The 16,581-nt window shown below is 38.5% G+C and overlaps 1 long non-coding RNA gene and 1 gene segment (V, D, J or C); one reads left to right on the top strand and one right to left on the bottom strand.

Annotated features, from left to right (window-relative positions):
• Nucleotides 1-2,343: 2,343 nt before the first annotated feature.
• The window catches only part of LOC133541816 (uncharacterized), a 35,998-nt gene continuing 21,760 nt past the window's right edge, over nt 2,344-16,581 (bottom strand). The window contains 9 exon segments of the C gene segment in view: nt 2,344-2,446; nt 2,555-2,703; nt 2,770-3,057; nt 3,126-3,437; nt 4,959-5,285; nt 6,411-6,695; nt 6,761-7,072; nt 8,022-8,315; nt 8,392-8,715. Of these exon segments, the coding sequence occupies nt 2,438-2,446; nt 2,555-2,703; nt 2,770-3,057; nt 3,126-3,437; nt 4,959-5,285; nt 6,411-6,695; nt 6,761-7,072; nt 8,022-8,315; nt 8,392-8,715 (2,300 nt within the window).
• Nucleotides 2,819-16,520, top strand: LOC133541820 (uncharacterized). The gene is made up of 3 exons (XR_009803980.1): nt 2,819-3,082; nt 13,436-13,492; nt 13,935-16,520. It is a non-coding gene; the product is annotated as an uncharacterized LOC133541820 (long non-coding RNA).

Genomic DNA, 16,581 nt, shown 5'->3' with positions numbered 1-16,581 from the left:
GGAATTGTCAGATATAAAGTTTATAGGTGAGCTTAATTTGACCGTCTCTAAACTTTTGAATGCACAACTGTTCAACGTTTCAGTATGTATTGCACAACTTGCTGTTTTCTAATACAGACAATCCATTAATGGACCAATAATTGTCCTGGTTCAAATAAAGTTGGCCAAATTCATTGGCAGCTAGTATCTTGATTGACATCATGAGACCGAGACCGAGACAAAGTCTAACAGTTGATCAACAGTACTTTGCCAGTCCGACACTTCAAACAGGATGTTCCCAAAGATAAATGGCCACTGTGCGTCGGGACGATTGACAAAAATAAATACTGTTCTGTATGCTTTTCTGTAAAAATACTTTAATAAAATTCACCTGTTGTACATGTTGCAGTTAACCTGCTTGTTAGAGAATAGCAAGTTGTGTAAAAAGTACTGAAACAGTTGGACATGTGCAAGGGTTTTGAATTAAGTCCACCTGTAAAATGTATACTGCATAATATAAATGTTAGGTACATCTTGAAATTTTACTCAAAAGCTGCATATTGCTTATGTTTTCTGAGTAGTTTACGATTATTTATTTTCAAATTCTGTGGACATTGAGAACATCAGTGATAACATTCAAACATCAAGTAGTTTTACTGAAGTATGGAGAAGGGGTAAGATAAGATGCAAGTAAGCGTATGCTACTTCCTACTCCTTTTCGTACATGTTTGGAGGGTATGTATACATAAACTTGTGCATTGCTAAATTCTAATATCAAGGGCTGTCTGTGACTAAGGATTCTTATAGTTGATTCTGATTTGCAAAATTTTGCCCACAGTTGATGATCAGTTGAATCATTGTTTTTTTAAAGAGAACGATAAACAGATTGTGAAATATGGTAGTAAATATACTGATGGATCACTAGGTGTCAGTAACGCCACATTAATGTGAATCTAACCACTATCTGTTGATTCCTTCAAAGTAGTAATAGTATCAGTTTATTTTGAACAATGCAATACAGCTCATATTCTCAGTTTTTTATTATAGCATGTCCGAAAAGGTGTATAAAGAGTGAACTAAAGAAACGTATTTAAAAAATCCAGTTTCTTTTAAGTGAACAAAACAGATCACATTGCGACTTTTTCCCCCTTGAACAAAAAGTTGCAACCACTTGGATAAACAAACAATTGCGATTGCATAATTTACTGAGGTCCTCGGCTCTGGCGCATCGTAGAGAAGAAATCAAACTTAATCAGAGGAAGTAGAAGTTAAACAAAGTTTCTGTATGTTAACATGTGGCAGGATCATTACCATTGACAGAGGAAAACTATACTTCTGGTGCAAGGTGCTATGTCTAAATTTAGATGCACACTATTTATATTTTCAATAACAAGTGACATTTGAAACCTTGGTCGGTTCACTTTGATTAGCTAGCTACTTACAAATCAAATCCTTGTAATATCGAAGCCACAAACTACATTTTATTTCGTGCCACAAAAACTAGCCGACCTTGGTTATGGACGTGAGTGTAAAGTGCAAGGGGACAAAAGTCGTTTGGTGACAACTGTGGTTAGCATGTATACATTTCCAGGTTTTTTTCAGAATTTTTATATAGTAAAAAATACCATCTTATAGACTCGTCAAGACTATTTATTTTACACATCACAAATGCATTACTCCTTTGTACTAAACGTTAGCGTAATTCCCTATATCAAATATACAGTAACTCATTTTTTTAGTATGGGATGTGACGGTGGTCAAAGACAGTGACACCCTCTCAGGCCGTCCCGTGGGCCTGATGCCATGCATCCCTCTCACCGGCCTCTTGGCAGTTAGGATGGCATCCGCATGGTGCATCCACATCCCAGCAACAGCGTCACAGATTTGGGCTTACTAACTCAAGTCCCCGGCCAATCACACATCAACAAAGCCAATTCATAGCAGAGGTAGCCAATAGTTGTCCTTGATGTTGCTGAGTTGTCCTCCCTCCGAGATGGAAATTCCTTTAAACCCACTATATACACACAACACATGCAGACAGTATAGTGGGAGTGTGTACATACTTTCAAAAATACTGTGGACGGAAATAATATAATATTTAAAAAAACATATCTGTTGTAGTAAAGAAATGGTTCTTTAGTTAAGTTTTGTCAATACTTAACATTTTCAAGCATGTATAACGAAACTCAAGCAAGCAAGCGTTACTACAGTTTAAACTTTGGTGCACTCTTGTGGTCAATGTGAGTAACTTAGGGTGTGTTATTTTAGCTTTTTTTTGTTTTTACTGTTTAAATGCAGAAACAATATTCTAATTTGTATGTTGTTGTGATACTGCTTTGTAAAAAGCAAACATTAAACCAGTGATACAATACTCAAACCAAATCTTTATTTATATGTCAAAAGAAGTTCAATAAAACATCCACTGTCTTGGAAGCATTCATCTGTTCCACTGACAGAATTATTTAGTCTAAAGGAGAAAAAAGCAGGATAAAGTGAGGTCAAATTTCACATTAAATGTGATAATTTGTATAAAATAAAAAATATGTTAAAAATAGAATCATTATCTATTACCCACCTTAAGCAGGGTGGCCACCACACCATAGATGGTGGAGATGAGGAAGAGGACAAGGAATGTGGCAGACATATACCAGCTTTCCGCATTGATATCTTGGTTAACAACTGCATGAGCAATGTCATCCAAGACGTTGCAATCCGGCAAAATCACTGTGGAATTATTTTTTAAATGAGTTTATTTTTCTGCAAGATAGTCATAAATCAGCTCATTAATACCTGGATTGGTTAGATTCAAGGTCAGTGTAACGGTCACATGTGTCACCCTGCAGGTGTGAACCGCCCCAGGTAACAAGTTGACTTGAGACAGACGAAGGCGGCTTTGGATGCTGAACTTCCCATCTGGGCCTCTGCTGGGTTGACTGGTGTTAAAGTCCGGCAGCTCATTGGTGTCATCCAGAAACCAGGAGACGTTAACGGACGCGGGACTGAAGCCAAACACCAGACACACCAGTTCACCACGACCCTGGAGCAAGATGGCTGACGGTTGAGTAGGAGTCACTGTGGCTGTGGAGATGAAAGTTGTAAGGAAGTATGTAGTGCAAACACAAAGTCATGGTAAAACTTTCCCTCACCAAACACATCCTCTATAGTGCTCGTAAAAGGACTTTGAGATGACTCATGTCTGACAGCGCAAGAATAGCTGGATTCATGGTCCTCAATTTTAGACACATTAATTCTACTGGTCATTGAATAAGTGTTGCTGCTGCTGTATTTCCACGAAGGGCTGTTGGTGTAGTCAAGCAATCTTTGACCATCTTTCTCCCAGTACACTATAACGTTATCTGGGAAATATCCAGAAACTAAGCAAGTCAGTGTGAGGTCATCAGACAGTGACAGCTCTGAGATGGTCGGTGGTATTATGTGCACTGTTGGTGGATACAAGTCTGATAAGATAAAACACAAAAACACATTTATGAGTTAAAAGTGATAATAGTAATAATTACAATTTATTGTAAAAAGAAAAAGGGACCAAAACCCTCTTAATTGTGCTTTGGCCAGAAGTTGGAAATTATCCATGTTTAGTTTACATTTGAAAATAGATTATCTCTCTTAAACATTCATTTACATTCCGACACATTCATCCCCGCACGTTAAAAGCATTTGTGAACTGTGGAGAGTTTCTCATGCGGTAATAAACGATGATGAGAGATTATCATCACACTTCAACATCTCTAACATGTAAATGCTGTCACTTTGCTAGGTCCATATTCCAAATAAGCATCTGTTCTTGATTTTCTTAGCCTGGATAAAAAAAGGTTAACTAAAAACAAGTAAACTAGAAAGTGTGGACGCTGGTATGTTGCTAAATGTGCTTATACCCAGAAGGCTTAGCGCCGTAGACAGAACCCAGAAGAAGGTGTGAGCTACACACGGGAGGACGACAGTTGTGCAGTTAGAGTAATAAAGTGTTAATACATTGTTACGCATTGCTGTCCTTGCTTTTGTAGACCCAAAAATATGTTTTGGTTTCGACAGTTACTGTGCGTGTTTGAGCGATGATCAGAAACATGTTTGATTGGCAAAAATAATAATAATAATCAGAAAATTATTATTATGATTACATTTGATTGGCAAAAATTACACTGGAGGACAAAATGTGCGGTGACGGTGCGAATTTGCGTGATTTGGCAAAGTCCTGGAGGGCACTAAAATATATTACAGAATATTATCTTCAACTGTTTTCAGACTTCATTTTAAAATAAATCTAAACTAGTCAAAAATTTAAAAATATATATTATTTAGTTTTTGTAATGTTTAAACTGTTGATATTGCAAAAAATATGAACTGAGTTGTTGTTTTTAATTACATTTGGTTTTTTTGTGTGTGTGCGCGCGTGTGTGTGTGTGTGTGCGCGTGTGTGTGCATGCTTGTGTGTTTTTTGGTAGTATTACAACCTGGAAAATTCACTGTTTAAACTGCAAACAGGAGCAATCTAAGGAAGGTCAATGTGAAAAGTTTTTTTAAACTTATGTGAAAGACCAACTTTCTTAAGAAACAGCGTTTCTTTGTGCCGGTAGGCGAATTTTTTTGGTTTTAAGAATGCCATGTGAAATACTTACATTCATACTGTTAATATCAAAATGCGCTTTTTTCCTAATGTTTACAATTTTGCAGCAATACTATTTCCACTTGCTTTAAAACTTCACTAATTAAAGTCATAAACCTCAAATATCCTTCATAAGAATTTAAAAAAAAAAACTTTTTTAACTTATGTTGTTTTAGAGAAAAAAATTGCTATTTTCAGTATACATGCAATGTTATTTTTAGTGTGTAATTATAACTGTCAAAATGGCACACACACACACACACACTCATACAAATACACACACATACTTGTCCCGGATGAAAACCGATGGTGTGATAGTGCCATCTGGTGGAAATGTGAATATATGTTGAGACAATACCTCTGCTTTTGCTGATGTAGTCCTCATGGCCCTGGTTGGAACACTTGTGTTTTCCCTCACAAGACATTTGTTTATATGCATCCCAGTCATCTGCTGGCGCACTGAGGAAGCTCCGTAAGGTCTCTGTACCATTGCTGTGACGAGTTGGCTCCTCCGTGTGGGAATTCTGAGAGTATTTCTTCCCATCTACTTTCCAGGAGATGACAAAATCATGAAGTCGAGGGCCAACCAAAAGACAAGTAATGGTCACCTTGTCCCTCTGCTGAGACTCTGTGAGTGGGGGTCCGTGAACAAACACTCCAACTTGTTGGGATGATATTGGGGTTACTGTAAAAATAACATGAAATGTGAGATTAGAAACAAATATTAAGATACTTTGAACATTTTGTGCCATTCACGGTTGAGCATACAGTAGGTAAAATTGGCAAGATATATTTTTTTTTTTATTACAGTAGTGTTATAATTTAAAGACAAAACATGCTTGTATGAAAACAAATACAAATGCAACCTTTTGATTTTACATTTATCTTAACAGAAGTTACAAACGTTTATGTTTAGATCTTAATGTGGCCTACTGGTCGTTCAGTTTAAATTTGTGTAAATGTCCACCAGATGTCGCTAATTTTTCCTATTCAAAGCCAGCAGAAGAACTATTCTTGTGCCTTTTGGTAATGGCAAGTGTGTGTTGTATTAGTCTTATTTCATTCCTAATAATAAATAGTAGTGTTGTTTAAGCATAATGGCTTTTGAAGGGTTGAAGCCCCAAAATATAATGAATATTTAATATTTATTTTGAAGAAATAGAAAAACAGGGCATGAAATATCAATAAAGTTGTCAATCATTAACCTATCTTAGGGCCCAATGATAATATAAAATAAACATCATATACTGATGATATTGAAATAAAGCACAATGATAAAAATATTAAAGATATATTCCTTAAAATATAATTCATGTAAATATTTTTTGATAATATAAAACACATTCATTATTTTGTTTGTTTTGAAATTAGGAACAATATATCTCAGCTACAATCGGTCAGAAGGCGGGGTACACCCTGGACAAGTCGCCACCCCACCTCAGGGCCAACACAGATAGGCGGAGAACATTCACACACGAGGGCCAATTTAGTGTTGCCAATCAACCTATCCCCAGGTGCATGTCGAGGAAGGCAATAAGCGGTAAAACATGGATGGATAGTTCAGCAAACAGTTGCTTTCAAAGGGTTAAGTGATATATGCTTTATGTATACATTTCTTTTAATGCTTTTAAGTGATTTTGAAAGACTGTCACAGTCAAAGTGGAAAAAATATTGAATAATATTTTTACAGCAGTTTTTGGGAATCCGATATTTTTCTTGAGGGACAAACAAATGCAGATATTTGAAGGACAATGTTATGAGTTGTCTTTTTTTCATGCAACATGCCAATAGGGTACTTATGATTATTTACCGGAGCAAATGCTGATGGTCTTTGTGACATTTTTTTTCAGCCACTTGTCAGACACTCGACAGGTGAAGACCTTCCCAGTTTGCCACTCTGTCGGTGGGACGTGGAGTTGACTGGTCACAGTCACACGTCCATCCGCACTCATGCTGATGCTAGTAATTGATGGAGCTCTCTGCTTAGCCTCGCTGAACCATTTAATTTGAGGGTTAAAGCCCTGACCAGAGCACAGAACCCTCTGAGGTTTTGATTCCTCAACGGGGGCCAGAAAAAGTTCCACTGATGGGTTCTCTGTTGGAAAATGGGTTCAAATTATTGTGCCAAATGAATCCAGCTCTGATGAGTCAGACTCTCACCAAAAAGGCTGTAAATGGGGTTTGAGCGGAAGCTGTCGGAGAAGCCTTGGTTCACTTTGCAGGTTAAATTTGCGTCAGTCTTCCTGTAGGACTCGTGCAAACTGAAACGTGGACGGATGGAATGTGGTCCCAGGCCTTCAGGGAGATCAACATACTGTTTGTTAGAAATATCCACACCGTCGGCCTGAAATGTGACGTAGAGGTCGATGGCGTCTAGTTGCGTGACGTCACACTCGAACACGCCGCTGTTTTTATTCTGTAAATCTGCAAGAGATCGCCTCATCTCCACCAGTGGAGCGGTGACTGCAACACCTAAGTGATCATAACAGGATAAAAGGTGGAATTCAGTCTCTCAAAGATACAGTAGCTCATCAGAGTACAGTAAATACACCCCTCACATTTCAGCTAACATTTTATTTAATAGTCTCAAAGTACAATACGATGGAAATGAAACTTAAAGTAGTCAGTGTACATTTTGTACTGCAGGGTTATTCAGCTGGCGGCTGTCGGTAATACATAGATAGTACTTTTTTGATTCCTTCCCTCAGTAAAATTAAAATGACTTCCTACCGTCACCCGAGTTCAGTTCAAATCTTCAAATAAACATTTTTGCAGCCAATTTCTAAAAACACAAATGCTCTTGTTGTACAGTATAGAGGAACTTGGACCAATGTAAACACATTGGCAGATCTTTGCACAGACATTTCAACCTTGCTAGCAAACGTACAAAACTGGGGTCAACCCTTGTGATTTACATAACTGAGGCGTTCTTAGAGGCACCTTTTCAAGTCCTTTTTGGCAGTTACACATTTTTTTGTAATGCACTTTATGTAATTAAGGTGTTGCTGTTGCTTGTTTTCTTCAGATGCAGTCAATAGTCATTTGTTCAACTTCTTTAGTTATACTAGTGGTGTTCCTCAAGGTTCTATTTTAGGTCCTCTATTTTTCATCATAATGTAAATAAATATATGAAGTAATCCAATTATTAACCAGTAGTTTGACTTTACAGTGGAGGAAGTGGGCTACTTCACAATGTCACAGTTGGATGTCCCTTAAAGAACCGCAGCTCACCATTGTCGGCAGTAATGCATCTTCAGGCCATGATGTTATCTTAGTGTAGTCACTTTTGTTCCCAGCTGTTTGGACAATAAGGCCTGAGTGTTGACTCATTTTTCAGTACGTAGTAAATGGACAAGCTGTACACTGACTACTTGTTGAGTTGTGAGGAGTGGACTTACTCGATTTTGTTCAGTCATCCTACCTGACACACGTATGGTCTCCTCGACGTCAGGAAAGCAACGATGCACAACTTTACATTTGAGAATCCTGATTTGTCTCCACACATCAGGCATCACTGTCAGAGTACTGATGACGTGAGATGCATTAGCGTACGCGCTCGCTTGGTCGGCGGCTGCTTTGCCGTCCAGCAGCCATGTGACAACGGCATCCAATGCGGTGCGCACCGAGCATGTTGCTTTCACTTGGGATGTTTCCGTCATGACTTCCTTGAAGCTGGGGAGCTCCACATGAACGGAAGGTGGGACGCTTGCCTGTGCTGCCAGGCGACACGTCCGTTGTTAGAAGACGATGAGAATAGGTGTGTTAATGCGAGACGGCAAACACATACGTACTTTCACAGATACTGATTGACTTTTTCTCTTCCACCTTGTTGTGAGTGGACTTGCAGGTAAACCTTAAGCCGTTTGTCCACTCTTTTGCATCAGGTTCAATCTCACTGATTAGACTGAAGGTCTTTGGGGTCGTCACACTCTGAAACTTGCTCACGGTTTGCACGCCGTCGATGATTTGGTTGCCCTGCAGCCACTCGACACTCAGCATGTCCGGGAAGAAGCCACTTAAGGCGCATCTAAGTTTGACAGAGGAGTCTCCTGTAAGGTTGCCCTCCCACAGCGGATACAATGTCATGTTTGGAGACACAATCCTCTCCATCCTCTCTGTTGAAATAGAAAATACGTAAATGACACGTATGGCTATTTCTCTGTATGTAACAAATTACTTGCACATACCTTCAGATTGTTGTCACAATTGTAAAGGTGCAGGTGTCTTTAATTTTAAGTAGTTTTATAGTACTAACAGTCAGGTGGAAAGGGTTCCGCTTGAGCGAGCATTAGCAACATTTAAAAAAAGAAGATGATGAAAGTTCCGAAAATAACACAGAAGTGAAACTCAGCGAGGCGCAACATTGCATGACAAAGGCCAGGTGTGAGAAGAGATGACATATTTAAATACATTTCATATACAGACACATCTTTAAAGTTGATTTAGTTTTGTTTTTTATAACACACTAAAAATATATTTTCTTTTTTTGTAGATTCCAGCTGCAGCTTTTTCAGGTCATTTTGAATTTCTGAGAAAAAATCTGCAAGAAAAGCATCACTCACAGACGTCATTTAATTTTTTTATTTTTCTTTGAATTGTAAATCAATATGATTAATTACATATTACAATTTCAAGAAAAAAAATTCATTTGACCTGAAAGAAAACAAAAATATATTAAAATAATACACACAACAGAGTGACTCATTAATCCTATTGGAAATCCAAAAATAGAGGCTTGGTATGTTTTGTGCAATTCAATTGTTTTCCAAACCATTTATAGGATCTGTCTTCTTTAAATTAGCCAAATTGCTAAAGCTAAACAAAAGTGACACAAATTTCCTTCTAAAACAGATAAAAACACCATTTTTGATTCCACACTATCCTGTAATGAACTCATGTAATAATTGTCAATTTGGACTAGTGGCTTTCTACTTCTATTTAATTTTTATATTTTTCCACCAGACTTTTATTTCCCTTACTTTTTCCCATTCAAAGCATGCAGCAAAAATTCTGCATGGCTGCCCTGCTACTGTAAAGATATGTGTGTGTCACTATTGATGGTGGATAATGGTGTGTCTGTCAAACAAAGTGTACAGTCAAACCCAAAAGTATGCATAAGTCTACTGTAAACCATGCAAATTTAACTTAAAGTTGCTTTTATTTGATCAGCAAGTTTTTCTTCCTGGAAAATTACACAGGCTCCTACCAGGAGATAATATGATGATAAACAAGAGGAAGAGTTGTGGGGAAAAAAATGTTTTTTAATCTTTTTACTGTATTCACATTTGAACAAAAAATTTACTTTGATTGACTTTGGACAAAAATTGGCAAATGGTTTGATTAGTTTTGGTCTTGACTCTTGTATGTGTGTGTTTGGACATAAATGTGGTCACTTTGTCAACCTAAAACCTATTGTGCTATAAAGGGTTGATATAATATGTACAATATATTTTAGAGCAGTTGTTTGAAAAGCAGACATTCGTGGACATAATCAATTGCCTAATTGGTATGTAATTTATATTTCAGCCTGAAATTTTAAGATATTTACCTGCTTGAATCTTAATGTGTAATTTTTTACAGTATGATTGTCTTTTTGGACAAATACGTATTTATATTTAAATTCCAGCTTAAGGGCTAACCAACAAATAAAGTGTAATTATTCTTTATAAGGCATCCATAGAATTTAAAGGGAATTGTTTTTTTGGAATTTTGCCCATTATCCACAATCCTTATGTGAGACAATCTTGCATGTGCGTTTTAAATGGTGAAAAACTGCTAATAAGAGGTGGCTAATAATGCGGACATCCACTCTGTGCTCTTAAAAAAAACACCAACAATGCACTAGTTACATGCCATGCCCTATAGCAACATTGTTATCATAGGAGCTAACACAGAGGAACTACTTTTATGGCGTAGAAAAACAGAATACCACTATAGTGAGTTGTCAGCTACTAGCTGGCTTGAGATGATAATAACGTAGGCTTCAACTCGCCACAAAATAAACAAGAAGGAGCTTTAGTTTTTTCTGCTGCATTGCTTCTAAGGTAGGGTTCAGATGGTAGCGCGGCCGTACAGAAATTGAAGGATTCCTGCTTCAAATCTAGCTTCCGCCATCTTAGTTACTGCCATCGTGTCCTTGGGCAAGACATGTCACCCACCTTGCTGCCAGTGCCGCCCACACTGTATGAATTTGAGTGAATGTTTGTGATCGGGGGATCGATGGACGCAAAATTGCGGCCACGCTTCCGTCAGTTTACCCCAGGGCAGCTGTGGCTACAAATGTAGCTTACCACCATCAATTGTTGAATAAATGATGGGTTCTAAGTTCTCACTGTTAGTGTTTTGAGTGTCTAGAAAAGCACTATATAAATATGATACATTATTATTTATATTACAATTATAGTAGAAGCTTGTGGCACCAAGTTATGTTTTCATGAATGTGCATGTTACTACATGACGTACATACTTACAGCATGTATATAAAATAGTGTGGGAGGTTTTTGGAGGTTTTTTGAAAGGTCTGTTTGGTTTTTGATTGATTGATTGAAACTTTTATTAGTAGATTGCACAGTACAGTACATATTCCGTACAATTGACCACTAAATGGTAACACCCGAATAAGTTTTTCAACTTGTTTAAGTCGGGGTCCACGTAAATCAATTCATGGTACAAATGTATACTATCATCATAATACAGTCATCACACAGATTAATCATCAGAGTATATACATTTAATTATTTCAATTATTTACAATCTGGGGGGAGGGTTTGGTTGATATCAGCACTTCAGTCATCAACAATTTCCTCATCAGAGAAATGGACATTGAAACAGTGTAGGTCTGACTTAGGATATGTACAGCGAGCAGAGAACATAGTGAGTTCAGATAGCATAAGAACAAGTAAATACATTAGAAATAAATGTGAATATTTACATTTGGTTATTTACAATCCGGGGAGATGGGATGTGAAGGGGGGAGGGTGTTAGTAAAGGGTTGAAGTTGCCTGGAGGTGTTGTTGTAGAGCGGTTTTGAAGGAATATAGTATGTATACAATTAATGTATCTCCTCTCGCTGTATAGAAGGGGAGGAGGAGGAGGAGGAGAAAACGGGCTGGTGATGGTGCGGAGCGAGAGAAACACAAGCAACGAAATAACGAGAGCGGTTTTAGTAAAGGGTTGAAGTTGCCTGGAGGTGATGTTTTAGAGCGGTTTTGAAGGAGGATAGAGATGCACTTACTTTTACACCTGTTGGGAGTGCATTCCACATTGTGGCATAGAAAAAGAATGAATTAAGACCTTTGTTAGATCAGAATCTGGGTTTAACGTGGTTTGTGGCGCTCCCCCCTGGCGGTCATTTAAGGAAGTAGTTTGACATGTACTTTGGTATCAGGGAGGTGTAGCGGATTGTATGGACTAGGCTCAGTGCAAGTTGTTTTACTCTGTCCTCCACTCTGAGCCAGCCCACTTTGGAGAAGTGGGTTGGAGTGAGGTGTGATCTGGGGTGGAGGTCTAGAAGTAACCTGACTAGCTTGTTCTGGGATGTTTGGAGTCTAGATTTGAGGGTTTTAGAGGTGCTGGGGTGCCAGGAGGTGCAAGCGTAATCGAAAAAGAGTTGAACGAGAGTTCCCGCTAGAATCTTCAAGGTGCTTTTGTTGATCAGAGAGGAGATTCTGTAGAGAAATCACGTTCTTTGGTTGAACTTTTGGTTACCTTAGTTGCCATTTAATCACAGGAAAGATCAGCCTCTGGAATGGAACCTATGTAGGTGATCTCATCTTTCCTGATGATAACAATGTCATCCACTTTTATAGTGAAGTCACTGACTTTCACAAGGTTGATGTGGGACCCAAATAGGATGGATTTTGTTTTACCTAAGTGTATGGATAGCTTGTTGTCAGCGAGCCAGGTGTAAATACTAAGGAGTTCAGCACTGAGGATTTGTTCCACCTGTGACTTGTCTTTGCCGGATACCAGCAGGGCCGAGTCATCCGCAAACAGGAACAATTCAGTCACATGCTGATGGCATGTCATTTACATATATTAGGAACAGTAAAGGCCCTAATATACTGCCTTGGGGGACTCCACAGCTTACTGAGAGGGAGGGGACACGGTGCCGTTCACCTCTACCACCTGTTTCCTCCTCTTCAAGTAAGATTGCATCCAGCTTGATGAGGTTTTATCGAATCCGATTGCTCTGAGCTTATCCAACAGTATATGGTGAAATAGATCGTATCACAATTACCTGTATTGTTAGCCGCTTTTTACGAGCAGTCTTTTACTATTTAGTATGAAAAGAAAAGGGAATGACGTGTGTTTTGGTCTCACAGAAAGATTGTGATTGATGGACAAATTCCCCAAAAAGTGCATTACTGTATAAAATGTGTACCGTCAACCAATGTTCTTTAGAAATATTGCAGACTTATTTTCACCCACAATGTGTAAAGGTGCAGTTAAGTGCTCAACTCAAAAACAAAAGTTGTATTATTACCTTGAAGACAGTTGTTCCAATGCTGAACAGCAGCGTGATGAGAAAGAGAATGATGAAGGTGAGCGCCGTGTTCCCCATGTTATCTTGCTCGGCTTCCACCGCATTGTTCCACTGGTGGCTCATCTCCACCAGGAAGTCTGGTGGATGTACAGTAGTACTTCAATACATACTGTAATTATTGAGCCTCGTACTGTATTATGTGTTTATATAAACAAATGTGTCCTATAATGTTGATTTTATGAGTACAAGTAGTGCTATATAACTGGAGACCCTGAATTGCCTTTTGAAAGACTCCATTATTTCAGTGTGTGTCTTTAAAACATGATCTCTCTTTTGTTTGTGTTTGTTAGGGCAAGACCCAGAAGACGTGTACCAAGACAAGTCACACAGACCACCTATCTGTACGAGTAAGGACTTTAATACTCTCTTTCAAAACCCCAACATACTATTAATCCTTGTTGCATGATTAGTGACACTGCAAGTCACACGTAGCTAAAAATAACCACAACATGAACAGCTTGCGACATACAACAGTTGCAAAGTGATTTTTTTAATTTATTTTGATTTTAAATGGACACACTATCATTAAACATGCAGCAAACAACCAAGAACAAAGAAGAGAAGACAATAGTGACACAGAACACATCTACTGGGCCTTGCACACTTTGGGGTCGTCCATGTTGACGTTATCGGTGGTTCTGTATGAAATGGACCTGACAAGGACATTGGGTGTGTTGGCCACAGATTGGTGGTAAATGGCACAGCAGTACACCACACCGTTCCTTTTCCACTGATTAAGGCTGAGCGTTAACTGGCCGTAGACTGAATACACGCCTTGGTTTTCTACAGGTTGGGTGGTCCTGGTGACGTATGTGGAGTTTACAGGGTTGTCATCGACAAGCCAAGACACCAGAACCTCTTGGGGGAAGAAGTCTTTCACTAAGCAAGTCAGGGTAACCATGTTTTTATCAGTTTGTTCCACTGGAGGCATCATAAACACCGCAGGATTTTGAGTTGATTTACCTGCAAGTGCGACAGAACAACATTTGACCACAGGAAGTATTATCAAACAGTTACAGTTTTCTTACCAGCAGTTCTTTTATAGGATTTCTTCACTGGGTTCGCAATCTTTGAATGCTTCACCACGCAGTTGCGCGCTATCCCTGTGCTCCATTCGTCATACGTGATGTCAAGTCGGGTCTCAAATGGGCCCGAATCGTTCTCCGGGGTGCTTTTCAAGGTCCCGGCCATCTCGTTACCATCTTGGTCCTCCCACAAAATACTCTGCACTGATAGCCTGCTAGCTTTGACCTGACATATCACGGTGCCTTTTTTGTTCAAAAAGATGTCCTCCATTGTGGGGCCGCTGATCTGTATATCGACATCCGCCTCCGGGCATCCTTCGCCTGTTGAATGGACAGGAAGTCTTTTTCAAGGTCGTTGTGTGATTTACATTGAGTGTGTTGCATTTTAGCCCGCGTTCACACTAGTTGTTCAGACCAAAATATATGCATTGAAAGACTTGATTGGACACTTTTATGAACCTAACTCAATTATTTCAAACCAAAAATAGTTGTTTTTTTTAGACTTTGCTATTTTTACCAGCTTATTTGTACTAGGGCAGTTAAATCATGTGATTAATCACAACAGTGCATTAAGCATGGGTGCATGCATATTAATTACACATTTTATTTTGAGCACACATGTTCCTTGACTTTAAATGCAGATGGTTACCTGAAAGATGGCATACTTTTTTTGTTGTACCGCAAACGTATTGCACCCAATTCCTGATGATTGATTCACACCAATTTTAGCAAATTATTTTTTGGCGTTGAAATATAATTAAACTAATGCTGTTAAATGTAACAATTTAACTCATGTGAATCATCAACCAAAGAATTGCATTAATCATGCGTATACACAGATTAATCACACAATTTATTTTGACCGCACATGCTCCTTTACCTTTACCGTGAATTTTTACCTGAAAGATGCGTGGGTTGGTGTATTCATGGAGAGAGATGAGTGAGAGGACTCCGACTGGTGTGCTCTCTGGCATTTTTAATTTCAGAAATACACCCTACATACAGCAACATTTTAAAATGTTGCTGTTTGTCATTGTCATGTTAAAAAATACATTTGTGCCCAATTTCGGGGGCCTTTTTAGGGTCATTTAAATAACGCAAGCAGGTAAAAAGTTATATTTCATTCCAATTCAAAAGTGGGATTAATTAGATTTGAATAATTAATCATTTGACTTCACTAATTTTTACAGACACCGTGTTGTCACACACAGAGTTTTACATATTTGTAATTTTTGCATGCTTTGTTTGCAATCAGTTTGATTTAACCAAAGTGTGAACACAGCCTAAAATAAACAAATGGAAAAGTACTCACTTGATGAATCTGCGGCGCGCATGTTGCTCACAGATGAGTTGATATACACATCTCCATGTGCGTCCCTCCCCGTAAACTTGCACCTTACAGTGGTGCCAGATGACCACTCGTTGGACTTGAGCGTGATGAGGGTCGCCGCGCTGTAAAGCGTTGTCCCATTTGCAGTCTTTCTGGCCTTAGACAAAGTTATGACCTGCTCTATTTCGTGGGAGATGTCCTCTTCGTTATGCAGCCATTTGAAGTCATAAACATTTGGGGAAAAATCTTTGGCAAAGCAGACGATTGAAGCCTCATCTTGACCATGAGAGGAGGCCAACACTTTCAGAGTTGGCAACTTGTAAAAGGACTCTGAAACACGAACATATTAAGTATATGTCTGCACAACACATATATATACACAACACAAAACGTCATTTGAATGCTAATTCTCATGGCTTCTGCAGGGTCGACACTACTAAAACAGCAAGATTAGATCGTACACAACCTGCATGTGAGACAAGCAAGCGTAGATTAAACAAAAAGCAAGCAATAAACTGCTGCAACAATTATTTGACAAGGCAGAGTAAGCAGCTGCACAAGGAAGAGTCAGACCTTTCTTTCCACCTTACTGTTGGCTTTAGCACCAACAATAACATTTGTATGGATAGTATGAAATGTGCAATTTTCAGGTAAACGTGTTGTGTGTAAACATTGTTTTACATAAAAAAAATCATCTAATTCTAATTACCCCGTTCCAGATATTTACACAAAACAGTTTTTGCAGTTTTTAACATCACTTTTACCTTTTAGGAGGACTACTGACAAGGATGAGCTACTAGCAGCGTGGTGCATTTAGTGACAGTCTAGAAATACTTTTTCTAGGGCTCTTGTTTGACTTTTACTGTACACTAAAACTTAATTTGGTTCAATAGTGGGTTATTTTGTGTAGAATACAAAATAACCCACTTTGAATCATACTAAAACTGGGGAATCTGAAAACCAGTATATTTTTTTTAAACGACTTCAAATACACCAAATCCAAATATACTACAAACGTGACAGCACATTACTGTGATTACCTTTAGCTCTGTCACATTCATTGTACCTATTCATAGTACAT

The sequence above is a fragment of the Nerophis ophidion genome, linkage group LG23, assembly GCF_033978795.1.
Source record: "Nerophis ophidion isolate RoL-2023_Sa linkage group LG23, RoL_Noph_v1.0, whole genome shotgun sequence".
NCBI classification, from domain to species: domain Eukaryota; kingdom Metazoa; phylum Chordata; class Actinopteri; order Syngnathiformes; family Syngnathidae; genus Nerophis; species Nerophis ophidion.
The sequence above is the reverse complement of the archived record's forward strand: the minus strand, read 5'-3'. Positions and strand labels throughout refer to the sequence as shown.